Consider the following 17,565-nt stretch of genomic DNA (forward strand, 5'->3'; position numbering starts at 1 on the left):
GTAGTAGTAGCAGTGGTAGTAGTAGTAGTAGTGGTGGTAGCAATAGTAGTAACAGTCACATAAGTAATAGAAGAGAATGTCGTTATTTTTATTGTTGTTCTTGTTCTTGTTAATTATTTTTGCTGCAAGAGAAAAAGTAGTACTGTAGTTAGTAAAAATGGGAGAAGGAGGACGAGGAAGAGGAGGAGGGAGAGGAGGAGGGAGAGGAGGAGGGAGAAGGGGGAAGGAAAAAAATTGCATAAAAGTAAGGTAAAAGTTTAGGAGGTAAAAAGGGTTGGCATACGGAATTTTAAACAACAGCGGTTAGTTTAGATTCTTTTATACAAAGGAGACGGCCTGAAGGTACACAGAGATCCCATTTTCTTTCTGAATGATAAATACCAAACGTTGAATACCAGGAAAAGAATATATTTACATTTTCCTTACAAGCCGTTGCAGTATATTCCTTTTTATTATTTTATGTTTCGATGTCAGAGTGAGAAAAAATACTGATACTTATGACATTTCTTAGTTCTCCATCGCATTATTTTTGTTTACTCTGTTAGAATGTCTATATAATACTCTCTCTCTCTCTCTCTCTCTCTCTCTCTCTCTCTCTCTCTCTCTCTCTCTCTCTCTCTCTCTCTCTCTCTCTCTCTCTCTCTCTCTCTCTCTCTCTCTCTCTCTTTTCTACTGTTACATGTTTCACCTTTCTCTCTCACCCTCTCTCATTTTTCCTCCAAGTTTCTATCCTCTCCCTTCCTTCGTCAATCTCCTTCTTCCTTTGGCCTTTGATGTCACCTTCCTCCCCTTCTGTTTATCCTTCACTCATCTTTATATTCTCTCAACGCAGCTAGTAAACTTGGTCCCTTCACTCCTTCCTCTGTTTTCTCTCTTCTCCTCTTTGCTTCTTCTCATTACTGTACCTCCTGAGTTTCATGTTTTCCTTCATTAATTCATTTTTCCATCTAAAGTTTTATCATTGCTGACTTTTTGTTCTCAATTTTGTACTTCGCCGGTTTCATATTCTTCATATATTTATTTAGTTTTCATTGCTCCTTCTGTTCTTTCTGTTATCTTTTCTGTTTCGTATTCTCTCGTTATCTTCCACCTGACAAAGCTCTTTCAGTCTTATGTTTCCGTTCATATTTGTTTCTTCGTCACCTTTAACTTTCTCTCCCTCGTTCTCTACCCTTTGTCTCTCGTTCCCGTCAACCCAGCTGTCTTTTTACGTACATCTTCCTTTTCCATTTTCCTGCTCTCTTTCTGGACTGGCACTATGATTTGTTTTCTCTTTTTCTCTCTCTTTATCCTTCTTCATTTCTACGAGACACTTTCCTTCTTCAATTTTCTTTGCTGGAGCAGATTTATATGACTAGTGTATTTTTAGGCTGTATTATTTACCGTAAACTCCTCCTGCTCATCCTCCTCCTCTTCTTCCTCTTTCACCTCGTCCCCATCCTCCTCGTTTTCGTCCTCTTCATTCTCTTCCTCTTCGTCCTCGTTCTTATCCTCCGCCTCCTCTTTGTTCGCCTCCTCCTTCTGCTTCCTCCTTCTCTTGTTTATCTATATCTTCACGTTTTTCTAACCTCCTTCTCCCTTTACAGAGGCGGCTCGAGTGCGGGATGACGTTGCCGTGCGGGACAGGATCATGTTGAGGAAGCGGCTCAAATGTCACGACTTCCAATGGTACCTCGACAACATCTGGCCCGAGCATTTCTTCCCCACCAAGGACGGCTTCTTCGGCAAGGTGCTGTTCTTTCTCTTCTCTCTTTATTTACTTCCTCCTTCCTCTTCTCGTTTCTCCCAATACCACCTTAAGGCCCGTTCACACTGTGCCGACTCTGGGCCACAACAACCCAGCGACTCCGGGAACACGAGGTCTTGGGTGTGAAATGTTGACATGAAAGGGTCGCACATAGTTTTTCCGACCATATGCGACCCTTCAACATCAACACTTCACACCCAAGACCTCGTATACCTCGAGTCGCTGGGTTGTCGTGGCCCAGAGTCGGCGCTGTGTGAACAAGGCTTTAGGCATCTTTCATCTCATCAAACACCTTTATTTTCACTCAGTCACCAATTAAACCCCTCACAAGCGTCTCTTACCCCATCAAACACCTTCTAACCTCATTTAATTATCTCACCCTTTCTAGCACCTTTTAACTTCACTCACACATCTCTTACCTTATCAAGCACCATTCATCATTAGTTTCATATTATCTCATTATCTTTTATCTCACATTGCTCTTTCATTCGTCTTTCTTTCTTCACACTTTTCTATTCCCTACCTTCTTTTTCTTTCCCTCGTTCTCTGTCCCTCTTCTTACTTTTTCATCCACCAGACAGTTTCTTGATACCAGTTGTCTTTTCATGTGTGGGCCGCGTCCTTTCCTAACTCCTTCTTTCACTTCCTCCTTACTCCTCTTGTTTCTTCTTTGGCAAGGTGTTGGTTTCGTCGTTGCGTTCCATTTTTTCATTCCTTTCTTACTTCCTCTTTCATTTCCTCCTCCTCTTGTTTCCTTTGTTTCTTCTTTGGCAAGGTGATTGGCTGGATCGTTGCGTCCACTTCTTTCGTTTCTTTCTTACTTCGCCTTTCTCTTCCTTCTTCCTCTTGTTCTTTCCTGTCCCAGCCAAGCTTATCTCGCTCTGTCGAACACCTTTAAATCCCACTCATATGTCTCTTACCCCATCAAAGACCTTTTAACTTTGCTCAAACACCTTTTACCTTATCAAACACCTTTTATCCCAACAGGAAAATCTCGTTCCGCTTTATAATCCCTCCCCTTGTTCCTTCCTCTTCCACTCAAGCAAAATGAACAGTTGCGTCCCCTTCTTTCATTCTTTTCTTACTTTCTTTTACTTCTCCTCTTGTTTCCTCCTCTCCCACTCAGGTATCTTTCATCTCAAGTATTCTCATTCTTTTCTTACTCTTTTTTTACTGCCTCCTTCCATGTTGTTCCCTCTCCGGCTGAAAACATCTCTCATCCAATCAAACACTTTATTTCCTCTCAAACATCTATTAAAACCCACTCATGCGTTTCATACCTGTCAAATACTATTTATCAATACTCGAATACCTTTTAACGTCACTCACTTATCTCTTACCATATCAGATACTTTTTTTAAATTCACTCACATATCTTAGCCAATCAAACACCTTTTAACCCCACTTCAGTACCTTTTAATCACACAAACTCCTCTTCAATGCACTCAAGCACCTTTTATCCCCTTCAGATCCGCCACGTCGCCCAAGACAGGTGCCTCACGCGGCCGGGGGGTCGGTTGGGGGGCAGCGTTCAGCCTACGGGCACGGCGACGCTGAAGGAGTGTGTCATCGAAGTGTACCCTCCCCAGACCTTCGTGTTCAACAAGAAGGGTGAGCAAGGAGAATCATTGACTGACTGGGGTGGGAGGAGAAGGGGTTGGGGGGGTGAAGGAAAGGGTGTGTGGTTTTAGATAGTGGAAGGCAGAGTGGTAAGTGCTGGGCGAACAAGGTAGGGTAAGAAAGGAAGTGGATGTAGTGGATGGGTGTGAGCTGAGGAAAGGGAGTGTGAGGTGGTGGAGGGTGAGTGAGGAGTGAGGAGGTAACAGGGTGAACTTAGTGGATCGTCTCTCAGCGGGGTACGAAAGGAAGTGGGTCTTGTGGGTGTCTGGGAAGAAAAGGGAGTATGGTGGAAATGAGTGACAGAAAGAAAAGTGAATGTTAAGAAGCGTAAGTTCAATTGAGGTTAAAGAAAGAAGTACTCATTATTAAACGTACTTTATGGAGGGGAAAGCAGGTGGTGAGTAGCATGAACCAACTGGCCTCTTGTATAATCGCTGCCTTTCGTGTATCTCTTGCGTATATATCCTTGAATAGAGGTTAGAAAAAAAGAGATCCTGTGTCTAATACGATATGGATGAGGAAGGCAAGTGGTGAATAGCATGAACCAACTGGCCTCTTGTATAATCGCTGCCTTTCGTGTATCTCTTGCGTATATATCCTTGAATAGAGGTTAGAAAAAGAGATCCTGTGTCTAATACGATATGGATGAGGAAGGCAGATGGTGAATAGCATGAACCAACTGGCCTCTTGTAGTCGCTTGCTTTCGTGTATTTCTTGCGTATCCTTGAATAGAGGTTAGAAAAAGAGATCCTGTGTCTAATACGATATGGATGGGGAAGGCAGATGGTGAGAAGCTGGTTAACAAGATCCAGCATGCATAGACTGACTGATCTTTTGCAGTCTCCTTTTGTAATCCTCTTATAGTCTCCTCTTGTAACCCTCTTTGTAATCGCCTCTTGTTATGTTATTGTAATCTTTTATAATCTCCTTGGAATCTTATCTTGTAGTCTCCTATTGTACTCCTCTTGTATCATGTAATCCTCTGGTAATCTTCTTTTGTAATCTCCTCTCGTAATCTTTTTGTGGATCCTTGTACATCTCTGTGTCTTCCCTCAACTGAGAATCACGTACTTCCAGGCTACATCATGACGGACGAGAGTGTGTGCCTCGACGCCCCGGACTACGACTCGGCCAGAACGCCCCAGGTCCGCATCATGGCTTGCAACGAGTTCGAGAGGCAGCGCTGGAGCTACGACGAGTCCGCGAAGCTCCTCAAGCACATCAAGTCCGGGATGTGTCTCGACCTGCCGTCCAAAACAAATCCCGACACGCTCTCGCTGCAGAAATGTGACTCGAGTGCGAAGTCTCAGAGGTGGACGTTCCAACACGAGAATTGGTTGACGAGTAGGTGATGGCGGAGGAGGAGTAGCAGGGTGAGTGGAGTATTATTGAGAGTGAACACGAGAACTGGTGATGAGCACTAGGTAATGGCGGAGTAGGGGCCGGAGGGTGAGAAGAGTGTGATATGTAGAGATAGAAAATGGAAGAAGGAAAGTGTGGAGTGAAGTGATAATAGAGAAAACGGAAGAAGAGTGTGTTGCAAAGTGATGACAGAGAAAACGGAAGGAAAAATGTGATACGGAGTGACGATAGAGTGAGAAGGAAAGTGTGGTGTGGAGTTGTGATAGAGAAAATGGAAGAAAAAAAGTGTCTTGTATGGATATAGAGGAACAAGAGGAAATAAATCAGTGTCAGCCTAGAAAAAGGGCGAAAAGAAAATTGGAGAAAATGTAAGAAGGTAAAGTTGGGAGCATACGCTATGGCTGCGCGTGGCGGCGGTGCTCATCTCCGTCCCGTTGGCCCCTTTTGAGCGTGTGGTGGGAGAGAACCCTTTAACTCGACACAGGGCAAGCGTAACATCCGGATTACCACAGATTACCTTCCCCATGTTTCCCCAGGTACTACCCATTTATCGATCAGTCCGAAAGATTAATTCAAATTCTCAGAGGTCCATGGACACCCGATACAAAAACTGGACGCCGTGTATGTGGTGGCAAAGGTGGATCAGCAGGGTGAGTAGTGAGGAGTGAGGGAGTGAAAAAAAGATGAGGAAGAATAACGTGACTAACTTGGTGGTGGGAGTGCCGGGAGAGTATTGGAAACGTGTGTATATTACTACTAAATCGAATTAGAAGGAATCAAAGAAATAGGGAAGTTACTTGTTTTCAAAGATAAATAGTGAACGATCTATTTACAAAGGCAGAGAGAATGGACTTGAGGTCACATTGAAAGAACCAACGAAAATAGATAATGAGTGACTTACGCTTTCGAAAATAAGGGAAAGGAGAAGGAGTTTAAAAGCGTACAAGTGAGAGTGGCCTAAATGTAATACAAGTGTGAAAAAGTTGCCTTATCAAAAACAGAAGTATAAGTGAATGTAGATGCTTTTGGACCATATGACGGTAGAACAATAGAAAAAACTTGCCGCCATCTTTCCCCCCCCCAAAAAAAAAAAAAAAAAAACAGGAAGTGATTACAGGTATGAAGGTTAGGTAAAGTAGCATGCGGTAGGGTGTGTAGGGTGTAGAGGTGTTGTATGTGATGTTTGGAGGCGTGTGGTGTTGTGTAGGGGCTTCAGACGGTTATGAAAGGTGATATGTGATGTTTGGAAGTGTTTGCATCGGTGTGTCGTGGCTTGTAATGGTTAGGGATGGTGATTTGTGATGTTAGGAGGCGTGTGACAGTGAGTGATGGTTAGTGATGGTTCTTGGCTACGTTAAGTGGTGTGTGGTGATGTGGTGGTGAGTTGTGGAGTGAGGCGTGTTAGTGGTGATGGCCAGGTGTGTTGTGCTCACCTGTCATTTCTGCGGAGACAAATTGACCAAACATTCCAAAAAACAATAAATAAAGCTGATGACCGTGCATTTATTATTATTATTATTATTATTATTATTATTATTATTATTATTATTATTATTATTATTATTATTATTATTATTATTATTATTATTATTATTATTATTATTATTATTATTATTGCCATTTTTATTATTTTTGTTATTATTGTGGATGGTGTTGTGATCTACTGTTGTCGTTGTGATAAAATTTGTAATTGATTGTTATTTATTTATGCTTAGTATGTTTTTTTAAGTCTATTAGTAATCTCTGTGATCTATTGTACTACACGAGTATGCTTGTTCGATATTCATATTTCGAAACTTCATATGTAAAAAGTTTTTTACTCTGTAGAATTTTTTTTCTCTCTCTCTCTCTCTCTCTCTCTCTCTCTCTCTCTCTCTCAAATGAAATATTATTGGCTTACGCCAATGTCCTTTATATATTTTCGACAAATAATTGTAAAAAAAAGCTATCCTGTTGCACGAAGTGAATTACAATCTGTGTATTTTTCGCATATTTACATAAACGTAATAACTGACTGATGGTGATTGATTGTACCAGCGTATCTTTTATTTATCCTCCTTTAAGTCTAAACACGCAAAAAAGATCAGAGACAGAGACCTTTTGATGAGCCTGGAGTCTGTTTACAAGGAGACTGCCATTTCTGTGTTAGTAGTAATAGTAATAGTAGTGGTAGTAGTAGTAGTAGCAGTAGTACATAGTTGTAGTACAGAGTGGTAGTGATGGTGTTGTAGGTGGGGTTACATATTGTGATTTTTTTTATTATAAGGGTTTTTAAAATAGAAAACTTATTCATAATTTATTTCCTTAAATAATCTGTACATAAGATATTTTACACTGTACAAATACTATATTCACTATCTCTCTCTCTCTCTCTCTCTCTCTCTCTCTCTCTCTCTCTCTCTCTCTCTCTCTCTCTCTCTCTCTCTCTCTCTCTCTCTCTCTCTCTCTCTCTCTCTCTCTCTCTCTCTCTCTCTCTCTCTCTCTCTCTCTCTCTCTCTCTCTCTCTCTCTCTCTCTCTCTCTCTCTTTCTCTCAACATAGCATCACATAACCTAAGTGATTGAAGCGTAATAACTTTATCTACTAGTCCCTAATAATTCATCACTGGACCCATTATAATTATCATTTTGACAAGGTAAAGGAAACTCCCCCAACCTTCACCTCTCCTGGTCCCTTGTGATTCTTGGTTTGCCAAATGTACAGAACGCTATTTACACACAGTTATTAACATCTCACTTTTCAAATAATGTGTGCTCTCCTACATTGCACGTCAGTTCCCAAGTTATTTATGTTTGTGTTCTTAGTTTTCTCTATTCTCTCCAAGAGTTATGCTTATATAAATTACTCTTATTAATGCCTCTAAGCCGTTCATTCACATTCACGCTCAGTGCTTCTTTTCCAAGTTTTCGTTGTATCGTCGGAACATTCACACATTAATCTACGTTATTCTTCCTCCTATACTTTAGTTACCCCTTTATTATATATTTTTTTTATTGAGAAAGCTTCGTATATGGCTCGTAATTTTTTTTTTATCTTATGTTTCTCTCCGTCTCTTTAATTTCTTTTTATTTATTTCAATACTGTTGGCTTGATAGATTTTTTTCCCTCTCATTCTGTAGTTATTTATTCCTTTCATATATTTCTAATTAAAAAAAAATGAATATGCTTTCTCTTTTCTCCTATTATTTTTTTTTCTCCTTTTCTTTCTTTGTTTAAGTATTTTTGGTTTGTTTAATTTTATTCCATCTCTCTCTCTCTCACTCACTATCACTTTATCACACACACACACACACACACACACACACACACACACACACACACACTCAGTCTCTCAGGGAGGTCCTCAGGGTCTTCAGGGTGTTGGCGGAGTCCTCGGAGGTGGAGAGGGCGTAGGGGGAGCGTCGGTACCCGCGGCTCAGGGTGAGGCTGGAGGCGCCCTGGACCTCGGTGGTGTTCTGCTTCCTCCTCCGACGGGCAAAGACACACATGATGGCGATGAGGATGATGCAGATCTGTACGAGGCGATGCAGGAAGGTTAGAGAGCTTTTCACTGCTTTCTTCTTGCTATCTATTTGGGGGGATTAGTGAGCGTGGATTTTTTTAGCCTTCCACCATTTTATTCTCCTGTTTATCTATCTCTATCTATTATCTACGGTGAAAATATTAATCGAGGGTGGGCAGTATAAGTTATGTAGCCCTTACTACTTTATTCTTCTATTTAGCTATATATATTTTTTCTATGGTACTAATATTGTAAGGAGGGAAGGACAGTGTGGGTTGTGGAACTCTTTACTGTTTTATTCTTATCTCTATTATCTGTGGTAAAATTATAAGGAGGGAAGAACAGTGTGGTTTATGGAGCCATATACGGATTTCGTTTTTCTATTTATTTATCTATCTATTGTCTACGGTAAAGAAGTTTCGGGGACTATGGAAAGTGTTGATTTTGGAACCTTTCAGTGCTGTATTCTGATATTCTTTTTTTTATTTATCTATTAAAGAGTATACTGGTGGAGGTTGCTATGTGTGGATTCTGTAGCCTTCCCGCACTTTCTTCTATTTCTTTATCTGACTTCTACGGTAAAAGGTGATGAGGGAAGGTGGAAAGAGTTTTTTTGTGGGGGATGTCAGTGTTTTCGTCCCCTAGACTGCGGATTTCCTACAAGAAGAAATCACAAACCTGCAGGAATGGATCAAAAAGTGGCTGCTACAATCCAATGAAGAAAAATGTAAAGTCATGCACCTAAGGAGGGAATATCCTTACCAATACCACATGGGAAACACTCCACTATCCACCACAGAGGCAGAGATTTGCACCGAAAGAAAGAGAGCTGAAAAGAACGGTAAAGGGGAGGGGGCACCTCGACACACCCCAGCCTCACCTGCACGATAACAGCGGACACTACCATGGCGATCAGCACCTCGCGGGACGTACACACCAGGTCGGCGAGGCGGCGGGCTTCTGCGGACACGTAAAGGACATGTTGGTATCTGGTTCCTTTGTACTGATATCCCTAACGTGTATTTGTTGTCTTCTGTATAACATTTGTATTTTTCTTTGAGTTTTACAATGTCGGGTGTTTTATTTAATATGGATTTATTTTCTTCTCTGTTGTCTACATTTCTCTCTTTTCTCTTAATTTTTCTTTTTCTATTGCATTCTTTCTTTCTTTCATTCTTTCACTCATTCATTCATTCATTCATACTTTTCTTCTTTCACTTTTTTCTTTCTTCCTTTTCTTTCTTTCCTTCTATTATTTTTTTTCTTCTCTCTCTCTCTCTCTCTCTCTCTCTCTCTCTCTCTCTCTCTCTCTCTCTCTCTCTCTCTCTCTCTCTCTCTCTCTCTCTCACCCGTCTCCTCCGGCAGTAGTCCTGACTTGAGGGGCTTCACGCTGGTGCTCTCCACGAGGATCTCCTTCTGCAGCGGCATCTCGTGGTACACATGGTCCTCCGCCCCCAGCACCTCCACGTCGTCCTCGTCCTCCTTTTCCTCCTCCTTCAGCGTGACCTCTCCCCCCACAAGGGTAAGCTCTCCTCCCAGGGTCAACAGGCTACCTTTGCCCCTCAGGTTTCGGCGTTTTCTTCGGCCATAGGACACGACAGAGCCACACTGAGCCTGGGGAGGATGGGCGAATGATTAGGCTGTATGGGGGAAGGGATATGTGAAGTTTACACTGTGTCATGGCAAGGATATTACTGTAAAAATGTATGAAGGGGTAGGTTATAACGTGCAAAGGATGTGTGAAGAGTAGGCTGAGGCGTGACAAAAGGATATGAGAAAAGTAGACTGTAGAAAAAAGGATTTGTGAAGGGTTTGACGATGACGTAATTATAAGAGGGAGGCGGTGGCTAAGTGGATAGGGTGACAGCGCCGCGTCCAGGACGACATGGGTTCGCGCCCCGCCCGGTGCCAAAAACTGGGATTTTTCAGTCACCGCCGAGTGGCCTAAGACTACCCACATGCTGTCCAGAAGACCACCTATTACCGGACTCTAGATTTTAGAATCAAAGATGAGCTCCAGGGGGCAGCATGAGCCAATGCAAGATGGCGCCACTATAAACACTTACCTACGCCACGACGGGCTGGCGCCAAGAAACCCTACCGGTGCCATAGGCGAATACATAAAAAAACATCACCTTTTCTCCACTTTAAAAGAAATAAATGTCCTCTGGTCAATCAGCATTTCTTCCCTAATAACCCTTAAGGGGAGCGTCTGGGGGGGTATTTTTGATGAATATTTTTAATTCCTCGAAATTCACTTTACCAGGGATAAGGTTAGTTTTAAAATTTAAATCCTCGCGCGGTCTGGCGGCCCTTTAAATATCTGGTAGTGTTGCCATACAGAGCGCTTTACGCGCCAAAATATGCATACATGAATCAGTGCTTTTATGTCCGTAATTTTTGCAATAGTGGATATTTTTTTACACAGGGTTAGAGTTACATTGACATTCATTACCAATACATTGTCATCGGAGAGCAGAATCGATGGGCGATCGATAAATTTAGTTTTCCTTCGTTTTCTCAAAACAGGGTCACACGCGCATTTATTTGATATTTCTAAGTTATTTATGGACCTAGCACAAACATAAAGATAGCGTTGGAAAGAGAAAAAAATTAGCTATAAATGCTAGTGATCAGAATCTGGATAAACATCATCAAAATTTTTATATAAATTTTCTAAGTTTAAATTTTTAAAAAAAAAAAAAAAAAAAAAAAGATAATGGAAAAGTAATCTCTAGGAATACACTTATTTTGTATGCCCGTTCCAGTGGTGTTTTTATTTTTGAGCTATCTAAACTCTAAATATGCTTTTTTTCAATTTCAAAATTTTGAAATTTTTGAAAAAAAATTCATAAATTTTTTTTTTTCAACAAATCTTCACCAAAACTGTACATGATGTTCCTACTCAAGGTACACATCACCTGTGAGAAAATGGTGATCCTCTGATAATATCTTAGAACATGGCAGACGCTCCCCTTAAGGCACTATAATATTGGCACTCCTTCAAACATAAGGCATAAGCTTATATCGTGACTGCATTAGAACGTCTACCGTCACCGCTTATATCTTGACACCTTTTTCATCGCTAGTTCTTCGGCACTCACCGGCTGGCACTCCTCAAGACAGAACTGAACGTTGACTTGGAACCTCACGACCTGGTCCTCGGAGAACTTGAAGGCTTCGAACTTGCCCTGGAGGCTTCGGGAGTTGGGGATGGGCTGCAGGGACGGGAAGATGGCGGGATCGGCGGGGCAGCCTCTCTCGTCCAGGAGCGTGATTGAGTCGCTGTTGTCGCCGCTCTTGGCCACCAAGTTACGTGCCAGGATCCCGTACACACCTGGGGGAGTGAACACCTGAGCACACACACACACACAGGTTCCTCTTGGTCGTCTTTACTATCGTATCATAAGTATTTTATCCCAGATCCAAATCAGATTAAATTTTTAAGTCGCTCGAGCACAGAGAAATTCACTTATTGCCTTATAAACAACCATTTCTTCCTTCTTACCAGTCAAAGTTCCTTACCCTATAAGTATCTCATCTTAATCCTTTCACAAGCATTACTAAAACCTATAAGAGAACAGCAAACGCAGGTTCCTTCTTTCTCAGCCTTCAGATACCTAAGTTAGATCCTTAGAGTTTACCCTACAAACCAAGCCCTCGAGCACTCACTGTCATCATCGAGGTCGAGTCTGAGGTAGAGCTCCTCGCCCAGCCTTGCCCCGTTGATGTCGTTGCCTGAGCGGTCCACGATGCGCAGACGAATCCTCGGCGACGGGGCGGTAGCGTTGACGATGGCCGTGGCGACGCCTCCACCGGGGAAGGTACTGCTGGGGGGCGAGGGGAGGGTGTTAGAGAGAGAGAGAGAGAGAGAGAGAGAGAGAGAGAGAGAGAGAGAGAGCGCACCACCACCACTACCACTTCACTTACTCCACTATAAAGTTGAAGGAGTCGGTGACGGTCTTGTTGGTGGCCTGGAAGAGACAGAGCAGCTTGATGGCCTTGTCCCCGCGTCGCTGGATGACCGGGTGATGCTGCACCACCACCACGTTGCTGTACACGCCGCCCCCTTCGTCCACGGTGCCACACTCGGGGTCGCGGAACTGCGGGCACACCAGAGACAAAGGTTAAGTAAAGGTAAAGTTGGGGGGCATATGATGTAGCTGTGCGTGGCCTTGGTGGTCGTTGGAGCTGATTGTGGTTAAAACACGCACACACACAGAGAGAGAGAGAGAGAGAGAGAGAGAGAGAAAGAGAGAGTACAGGATGATGGTATTGAGACAGGATAGTGTATTTGAAGAGCATAACGGTATAGTTATATTTTTTTTTATGCTGGGTTGACATACTCTTTTGTGAACTGTTGAGAATTGGTGTAACAAAGTGAATTAAATTATTTGTGTATAGTCACGAATGAAGATGAGTGATATTACAAGCTGTTTTGTGAATGATAATTTAATGCAGGTTTAGCTAGTTAAATCAATAACTAAACCGTCCTTTGATTTTATCTATAAGACGCAAGACCTGGAGAGTGAGGTAAGGAAAGAAAGAAAAAAAAATGCATACCTTCATAAACTCTCAGAAAAAAAATATCAGATAATATTATAAATATTCAAGAGAAATGTAACGTAGAATATGATCAGTAGAAGGCTTTATATTTTTATGTTAACATATATCTTCATCCTTGCATTGTATGCCAACAACAGTAAATAACGCAATGCAGCAAAAAGAAAACTTGATGACTTACGTTGATGACGAGGGCGGTTTCCGTCCTGGCCTTGTCGTTGGACTTGCACGTGGTAGGGTAGTCCTGGGAGAAGAGGCGCCCCTTGAACGGCTCCGGCGTGTACAGCTTGACCGTCATGGCGTCCACGGTGCACGACAGTCGTACTGAAAAAGGGGAAAAAAAAAGTGTGCTAATGGCTAACTAACCTGAATATGAGTTATCAGGCAACCATTTTCTAGGAAGTTTGAGACGTATTGGGTTCTATAAACATGTATTTCAGAAAAAAATATAAAGCATTATGGTGATCAACCTATTTACCTAGTTATGGGATAATAATGGCCAATAAAACGAGTTACCCTTCAAATAGGTTTTCAAGCGACCGTTTTCTATGAAGGTGGGGACTGACAGCGTTCTAACAATTAGTTAACAAATAATATCTTAGAAAAGTTATCAAGTTATTGGTAATATATTTAATCAACTAGTCATAGGAAGCAAAGAGAGAGTACAGATCATAATAACAATAGTGCTTTATATAAATGCAAAGAGAACCAACGGCTTAGTGTCTTTCCATATCGCGACGGGAACGGGACAAGACGACGCCCTAAGCCTTCAGTCACGTGGGACTCTCAGTGAGAGTGCTTTAGGGAATTACTCAGTGCTGTGGTGAAGTGTGGACGCCCCTGGAAGCCGTGCCCGTACCCCGAGGCGTCACAACAGCAAGGTAAAGGAGTCAGAGCCAAGATTTTTGTGTCCATTGTAGTTTTTGTTGGTTGTCTCCTACTTCCACGAGAGGCTGTTATTGTCGTCTGCTAGAGTGCCTCAGTATGACCTATTTGTTGTAATTGTCTGTTTTCCACCTTCCGTGTTGCCTTTATCCTCCATTCTCTCTCTCTCTCTCTCTCTCTCTCTCTCTCTCTCTCTCTCTTTGGGTTGTCTGGGCTATAGACTTTTTGTATTGAGACACGAAGGTAAAAGTTAACGAAAAAAGAATAATGATAATGAATTGTAGCCAAATAAACCATCAACCGTGAGTGGTCGCTGGTTACCTATTACGATTAAGCAGAATGTATGAATGAATCGCTAATGTCCATATGATTAGGTGTATTGTGGCTTCAGACTACTTTGATTGCTTTAAGAGAGAACAAAATATTATACGGAAGTAATTATTAAGTAAAGAATAATGTAAGATGTAGCCTAGTATCTATCAGTCGTGAGAGTTCGGTGGTTAACTATATTACGATGAAACGGAATAAAGGAATGCAACGCTAATGTCCAAACTAGAGTTGATTACGTGATTTATAGATGAAAAATATATGTAAAAGGTTTTAGCCTAATGTGCAGCCGTGAGCTTTGTCTTCAACCAATGATAAATTTCCTGGTTATACGGAGAGAGTATTGCTCTGTGTGTGTGTGTGTGCTTGTGTGTGTGTGTGTGTGAGAGAGAGAGAGAGAGAGAGAGAGAGAGAGAGAGAGAGAGAGAGAGAGGAGGGGGGGGGGGGGGAGGAGGGGGCGAACGAGAATACAAGTAACAAGCATCATCACATTCGTTTGATAATTGTCACTATAGAAATCACCTGGAGAGAGAGAGAGAGAGAGAGAGAGAGAGAGAGAGAGAGAGAGAGAGAGAGAGAGAGAGGCGGGTTTAGATACTGACGGTCCAAGCAGGTGGCCCTCTGGTAGTAGGAGGCGCCGGGGGAGGGCACCACTGCTGACGACCCCGCTGACACCATATCGTCCCCCGACAGCCGACACGCGCCCGCCCTAGGCAGCCACGTGTAGGAGCGGCAGTTCAGAGTCTCCTCACTCTCACACGCGGCTTGGCACTGGCGGGGGAAAGGAAAGGGATACATTGTAGCTGCGCGTGGCTTCGGTGCTCATCTCCGGAGACTAGTGGCGAGTTGATTTCAGGTTAATATTGTAATGAGTTGTAATTGTGTGAAGGTTAATAAAGTGGTAAATGGATGTGACTGGGTGGTTATTAATGGATGTCTGACAGTAATAGGGTCATAAATGCGCATGGCCTCGGTGCTCATCCCCGGAGACAAGTGAAGAAATGGTTAAAAAAAGGTGACAAAGTGATATGAATGGGTGTTGCGAATAGGTGTTTAATAAGTAATAAGGTGATGAAGGCGTGTAGCGTCGGTGCTTATCTCCGGAGGGTAGTGGCGAGATGAGTTGATAATATGGTAACCAAAGTGATAAATGGATGTTGTAACTGAGTGTTATTGATGCCTAACAGAGAAGCGTGATAAATGGGCACTGGTGGAGAAAAGTAATTTTGGGGTACGCGTTATAGCTGCTCGTGGCCTCAATCCTCATCAGAGACTAGTGGAAAGATGAGTTGATGATAGTAATAAGGTAGTAATTAATGGGTGTCGTATCCGTTCTTTGATGAGTATATAATAAGGTGATAAATGAGCATGACCTTAGTATTCATCTCCGGCGGCTAATGGAGAAATGAGTTAAGGTGAAAATTGGATGCTGTAATTTGATGGTTATTAATGGACGTCTGGAAGTAACAAGGTTATAAATGCGCGTGGCCTCTGTGCTCATCTCCGGAGAGTAGTTGAGACATGGGTTTAGGTTAATTAAAAGGCGATGAGTAGAAGTAATATGGTAGTTATTAATGGATGTCTGGCAGTAATAGGGTGATAAATGGGCTTGTCCTCGGTGCTCATCTTCGGAGACTAGCGGAGATGTGAGTAGGAAGATTAGTAAGGTGATGGGTGTTGTAAATGGATGATTATTATTAATGGTTGTTTGGCAGTAATAAGGTGATTAATCAGTGGATGATGTAATTGGGTGGTTAATGTTATTTGGTGTATCTCACTTTTAACACTAATGAATTGTGTAGTATGATAAGTCGATGAATGGATGTGTTGATAGATTGATTGGTACTTATTTAATGTAATGAGTTGTTGGATAAAAACTTGGATAAGGAAGTGATTAATCCTTCTCACGCGCTTCTCTTGGTATTGAAAGGTAGTTAAGTGAATTAATAGTTATAAATCAATGTTATGAGAGTAATTATGGAGAGGTTGTTAATCATAAGTTTTTTGACACTATTATCATTATTAATATTATTTTCATTGGTATATACTATTAATTACTACTACTACTGCTACTACTACTACTACTACTACTACTACTACTACTACTACTACTACTACTACTACTACTCACCTCATCTTTGGACGTGAGGGACAGTTGTAAGTCCGGGTGACCAAGATCCTGTTCCGCAAACTCCTCATACTCACAGTTTTGTTGCAGAGGAACTGTGAAAGGAAGGTGTGGGAAAGTTAGGGCTGAGAAGTGAATAGAGGAGCTGCAGATGGAAGGAAAGTGATAGTACGAGAAGGAGGCGATAGGTGATGAAACAAACGGACTCAGTGAAGAAAAGGCCAAAAAAAAAAAAAGGAAGGAGAGGCTGTATGGTGAAAGAAAAGAGAAAGAGAAAGAATGGGGTAAATAGAACAGGTGTGTGTGTGTGTGTGTGTGTGTGTGTGTGTGTGTGTGTAATGGGAAAGGAAATAAAGCAGTGGAGTTTCTGGAGATAAGAGTAAAATTTAAAGGAATAGTTTTGCCAGTTAGATTGGAAAGGAATGAAAGCGAGGTGAGAGATAGATAATGATTATGGTGGGCGGTCTTATTTTTCCCTGGACTTCTCCCCCTCCCGACATTTTCCCTCTGACAAATTCCCCCTGGACATATTCCCCTCTGGACCTTTTCCCCTTCAGACATTTTCCCCTCTCCCTCATTTTTACATAATCATTGGAGCGAAAGTTTGTTTTATTCAACGGATCTATCTTAAATACGTCACCGATACCACGTAATGTCCAGCGTCCCTCCTCAATCAAGGCAAGGGGCACTAAAGAACAGTCTTTCCTTGATATATCAATGAGTGACCACCGAGATGGATGATTGTGGGTAACCAAGTGTGAGAACGCGCTAATCCAGTTCTCACACGTGTCGATTGAGGGCACATGTGTGTGAACTGAGTTATGAAATTGTCTTTATATATGAACTACCATCCTATCACTTAAATTTGCACCGGGGCAGTTGAGTAACCTGTATACAAGGGGGAAATGTCGAGATGGGAATGTCCAACGGGGGAATGTAAAGGGAGAAAAGTCCAGGAGGGAAAACGTCCTACACTTGCGAAATATATACAATGGAAAAGAAAAAAAGAATGAGGAGAAAAGAGGCAGACTGAGGAGAGAATAAAAGAACTGTTGAAAAATATATTGCAAGTGAAGGAAAACAAAAACAAAAAGTAGGAGAATTAAATTAAGATGTAAGGAAAAGTGTGGGTGGATAGGTCATTAACTGAGGTACGTATCTTCTTAATCAACGTCATGGGAAGGTGTAGAAAGCGAGTTACTATTGTGTTAGATCATGAAGGGGGGAAGGGGGGCAAGAGGGGAAGGGAGGAGATGGATGGGTCGTTAGCTCAAGCATTTTTTGGTCCAAGTGAAGGTAATGTGGTTGAGAGTTTGTGGGTTATTAAAGAAAATTGTGTTGTGGTGATGACATGATGGTGCAATAGTGACTCTGATGTGGTGGTGATGATGATGATTAGGAGGAGCAGGAAAATAAAGCGTGAGAATGTAGA

The 17,565-nt window shown here is 42.0% G+C and overlaps 2 protein-coding genes across 5 annotated transcripts in view; one reads left to right on the top strand and one right to left on the bottom strand.

The window, feature by feature from the left end:
- Nucleotides 1–6,762, top strand: part of LOC127000251 (polypeptide N-acetylgalactosaminyltransferase 13-like) — a 45,756-nt gene extending 38,994 nt beyond the window's left edge. The window contains exons 10-12 of the mRNA XM_050863699.1: nt 1,587–1,729; nt 3,217–3,358; nt 4,445–6,762. Of these exons, the coding sequence (XP_050719656.1) occupies nt 1,587–1,729; nt 3,217–3,358; nt 4,445–4,719 (560 nt within the window). The 3' untranslated portion in view covers nt 4,720–6,762. The remainder of the gene's footprint in view (nt 1–1,586; nt 1,730–3,216; nt 3,359–4,444) is intronic.
- A 273-nt stretch (nt 6,763–7,035) lies between these two features.
- LOC127000252 (uncharacterized) overlaps nt 7,036–17,565 on the bottom strand; it is a 65,058-nt gene continuing 54,528 nt past the window's right edge. For 3 of the 4 annotated variants that reach the window (XM_050863700.1, XM_050863701.1, XM_050863702.1), the window contains exons 8-16: nt 16,137–16,228; nt 14,608–14,776; nt 12,975–13,117; nt 12,161–12,333; nt 11,903–12,060; nt 11,335–11,567; nt 9,580–9,844; nt 9,111–9,190; nt 7,036–8,240 (exon numbers count right to left, since the gene is read on the bottom strand). In XM_050863700.1, coding sequence (XP_050719657.1) covers nt 8,052–8,240; nt 9,111–9,190; nt 9,580–9,844; nt 11,335–11,567; nt 11,903–12,060; nt 12,161–12,333; nt 12,975–13,117; nt 14,608–14,776; nt 16,137–16,228 — 1,502 coding nt within the window. In that variant the 3' untranslated portion in view covers nt 7,036–8,051. The remainder of the gene's footprint in view (nt 8,241–9,110; nt 9,191–9,579; nt 9,845–11,334; nt 11,568–11,902; nt 12,061–12,160; nt 12,334–12,974; nt 13,118–14,607; nt 14,777–16,136; nt 16,229–17,565) is intronic. The other variant, XM_050863703.1, reaches the window with a different exon arrangement.

This window comes from Eriocheir sinensis, chromosome 18 (genome assembly GCF_024679095.1).
Source record: "Eriocheir sinensis breed Jianghai 21 chromosome 18, ASM2467909v1, whole genome shotgun sequence".
Lineage (NCBI taxonomy): Eukaryota > Metazoa > Arthropoda > Malacostraca > Decapoda > Varunidae > Eriocheir > Eriocheir sinensis.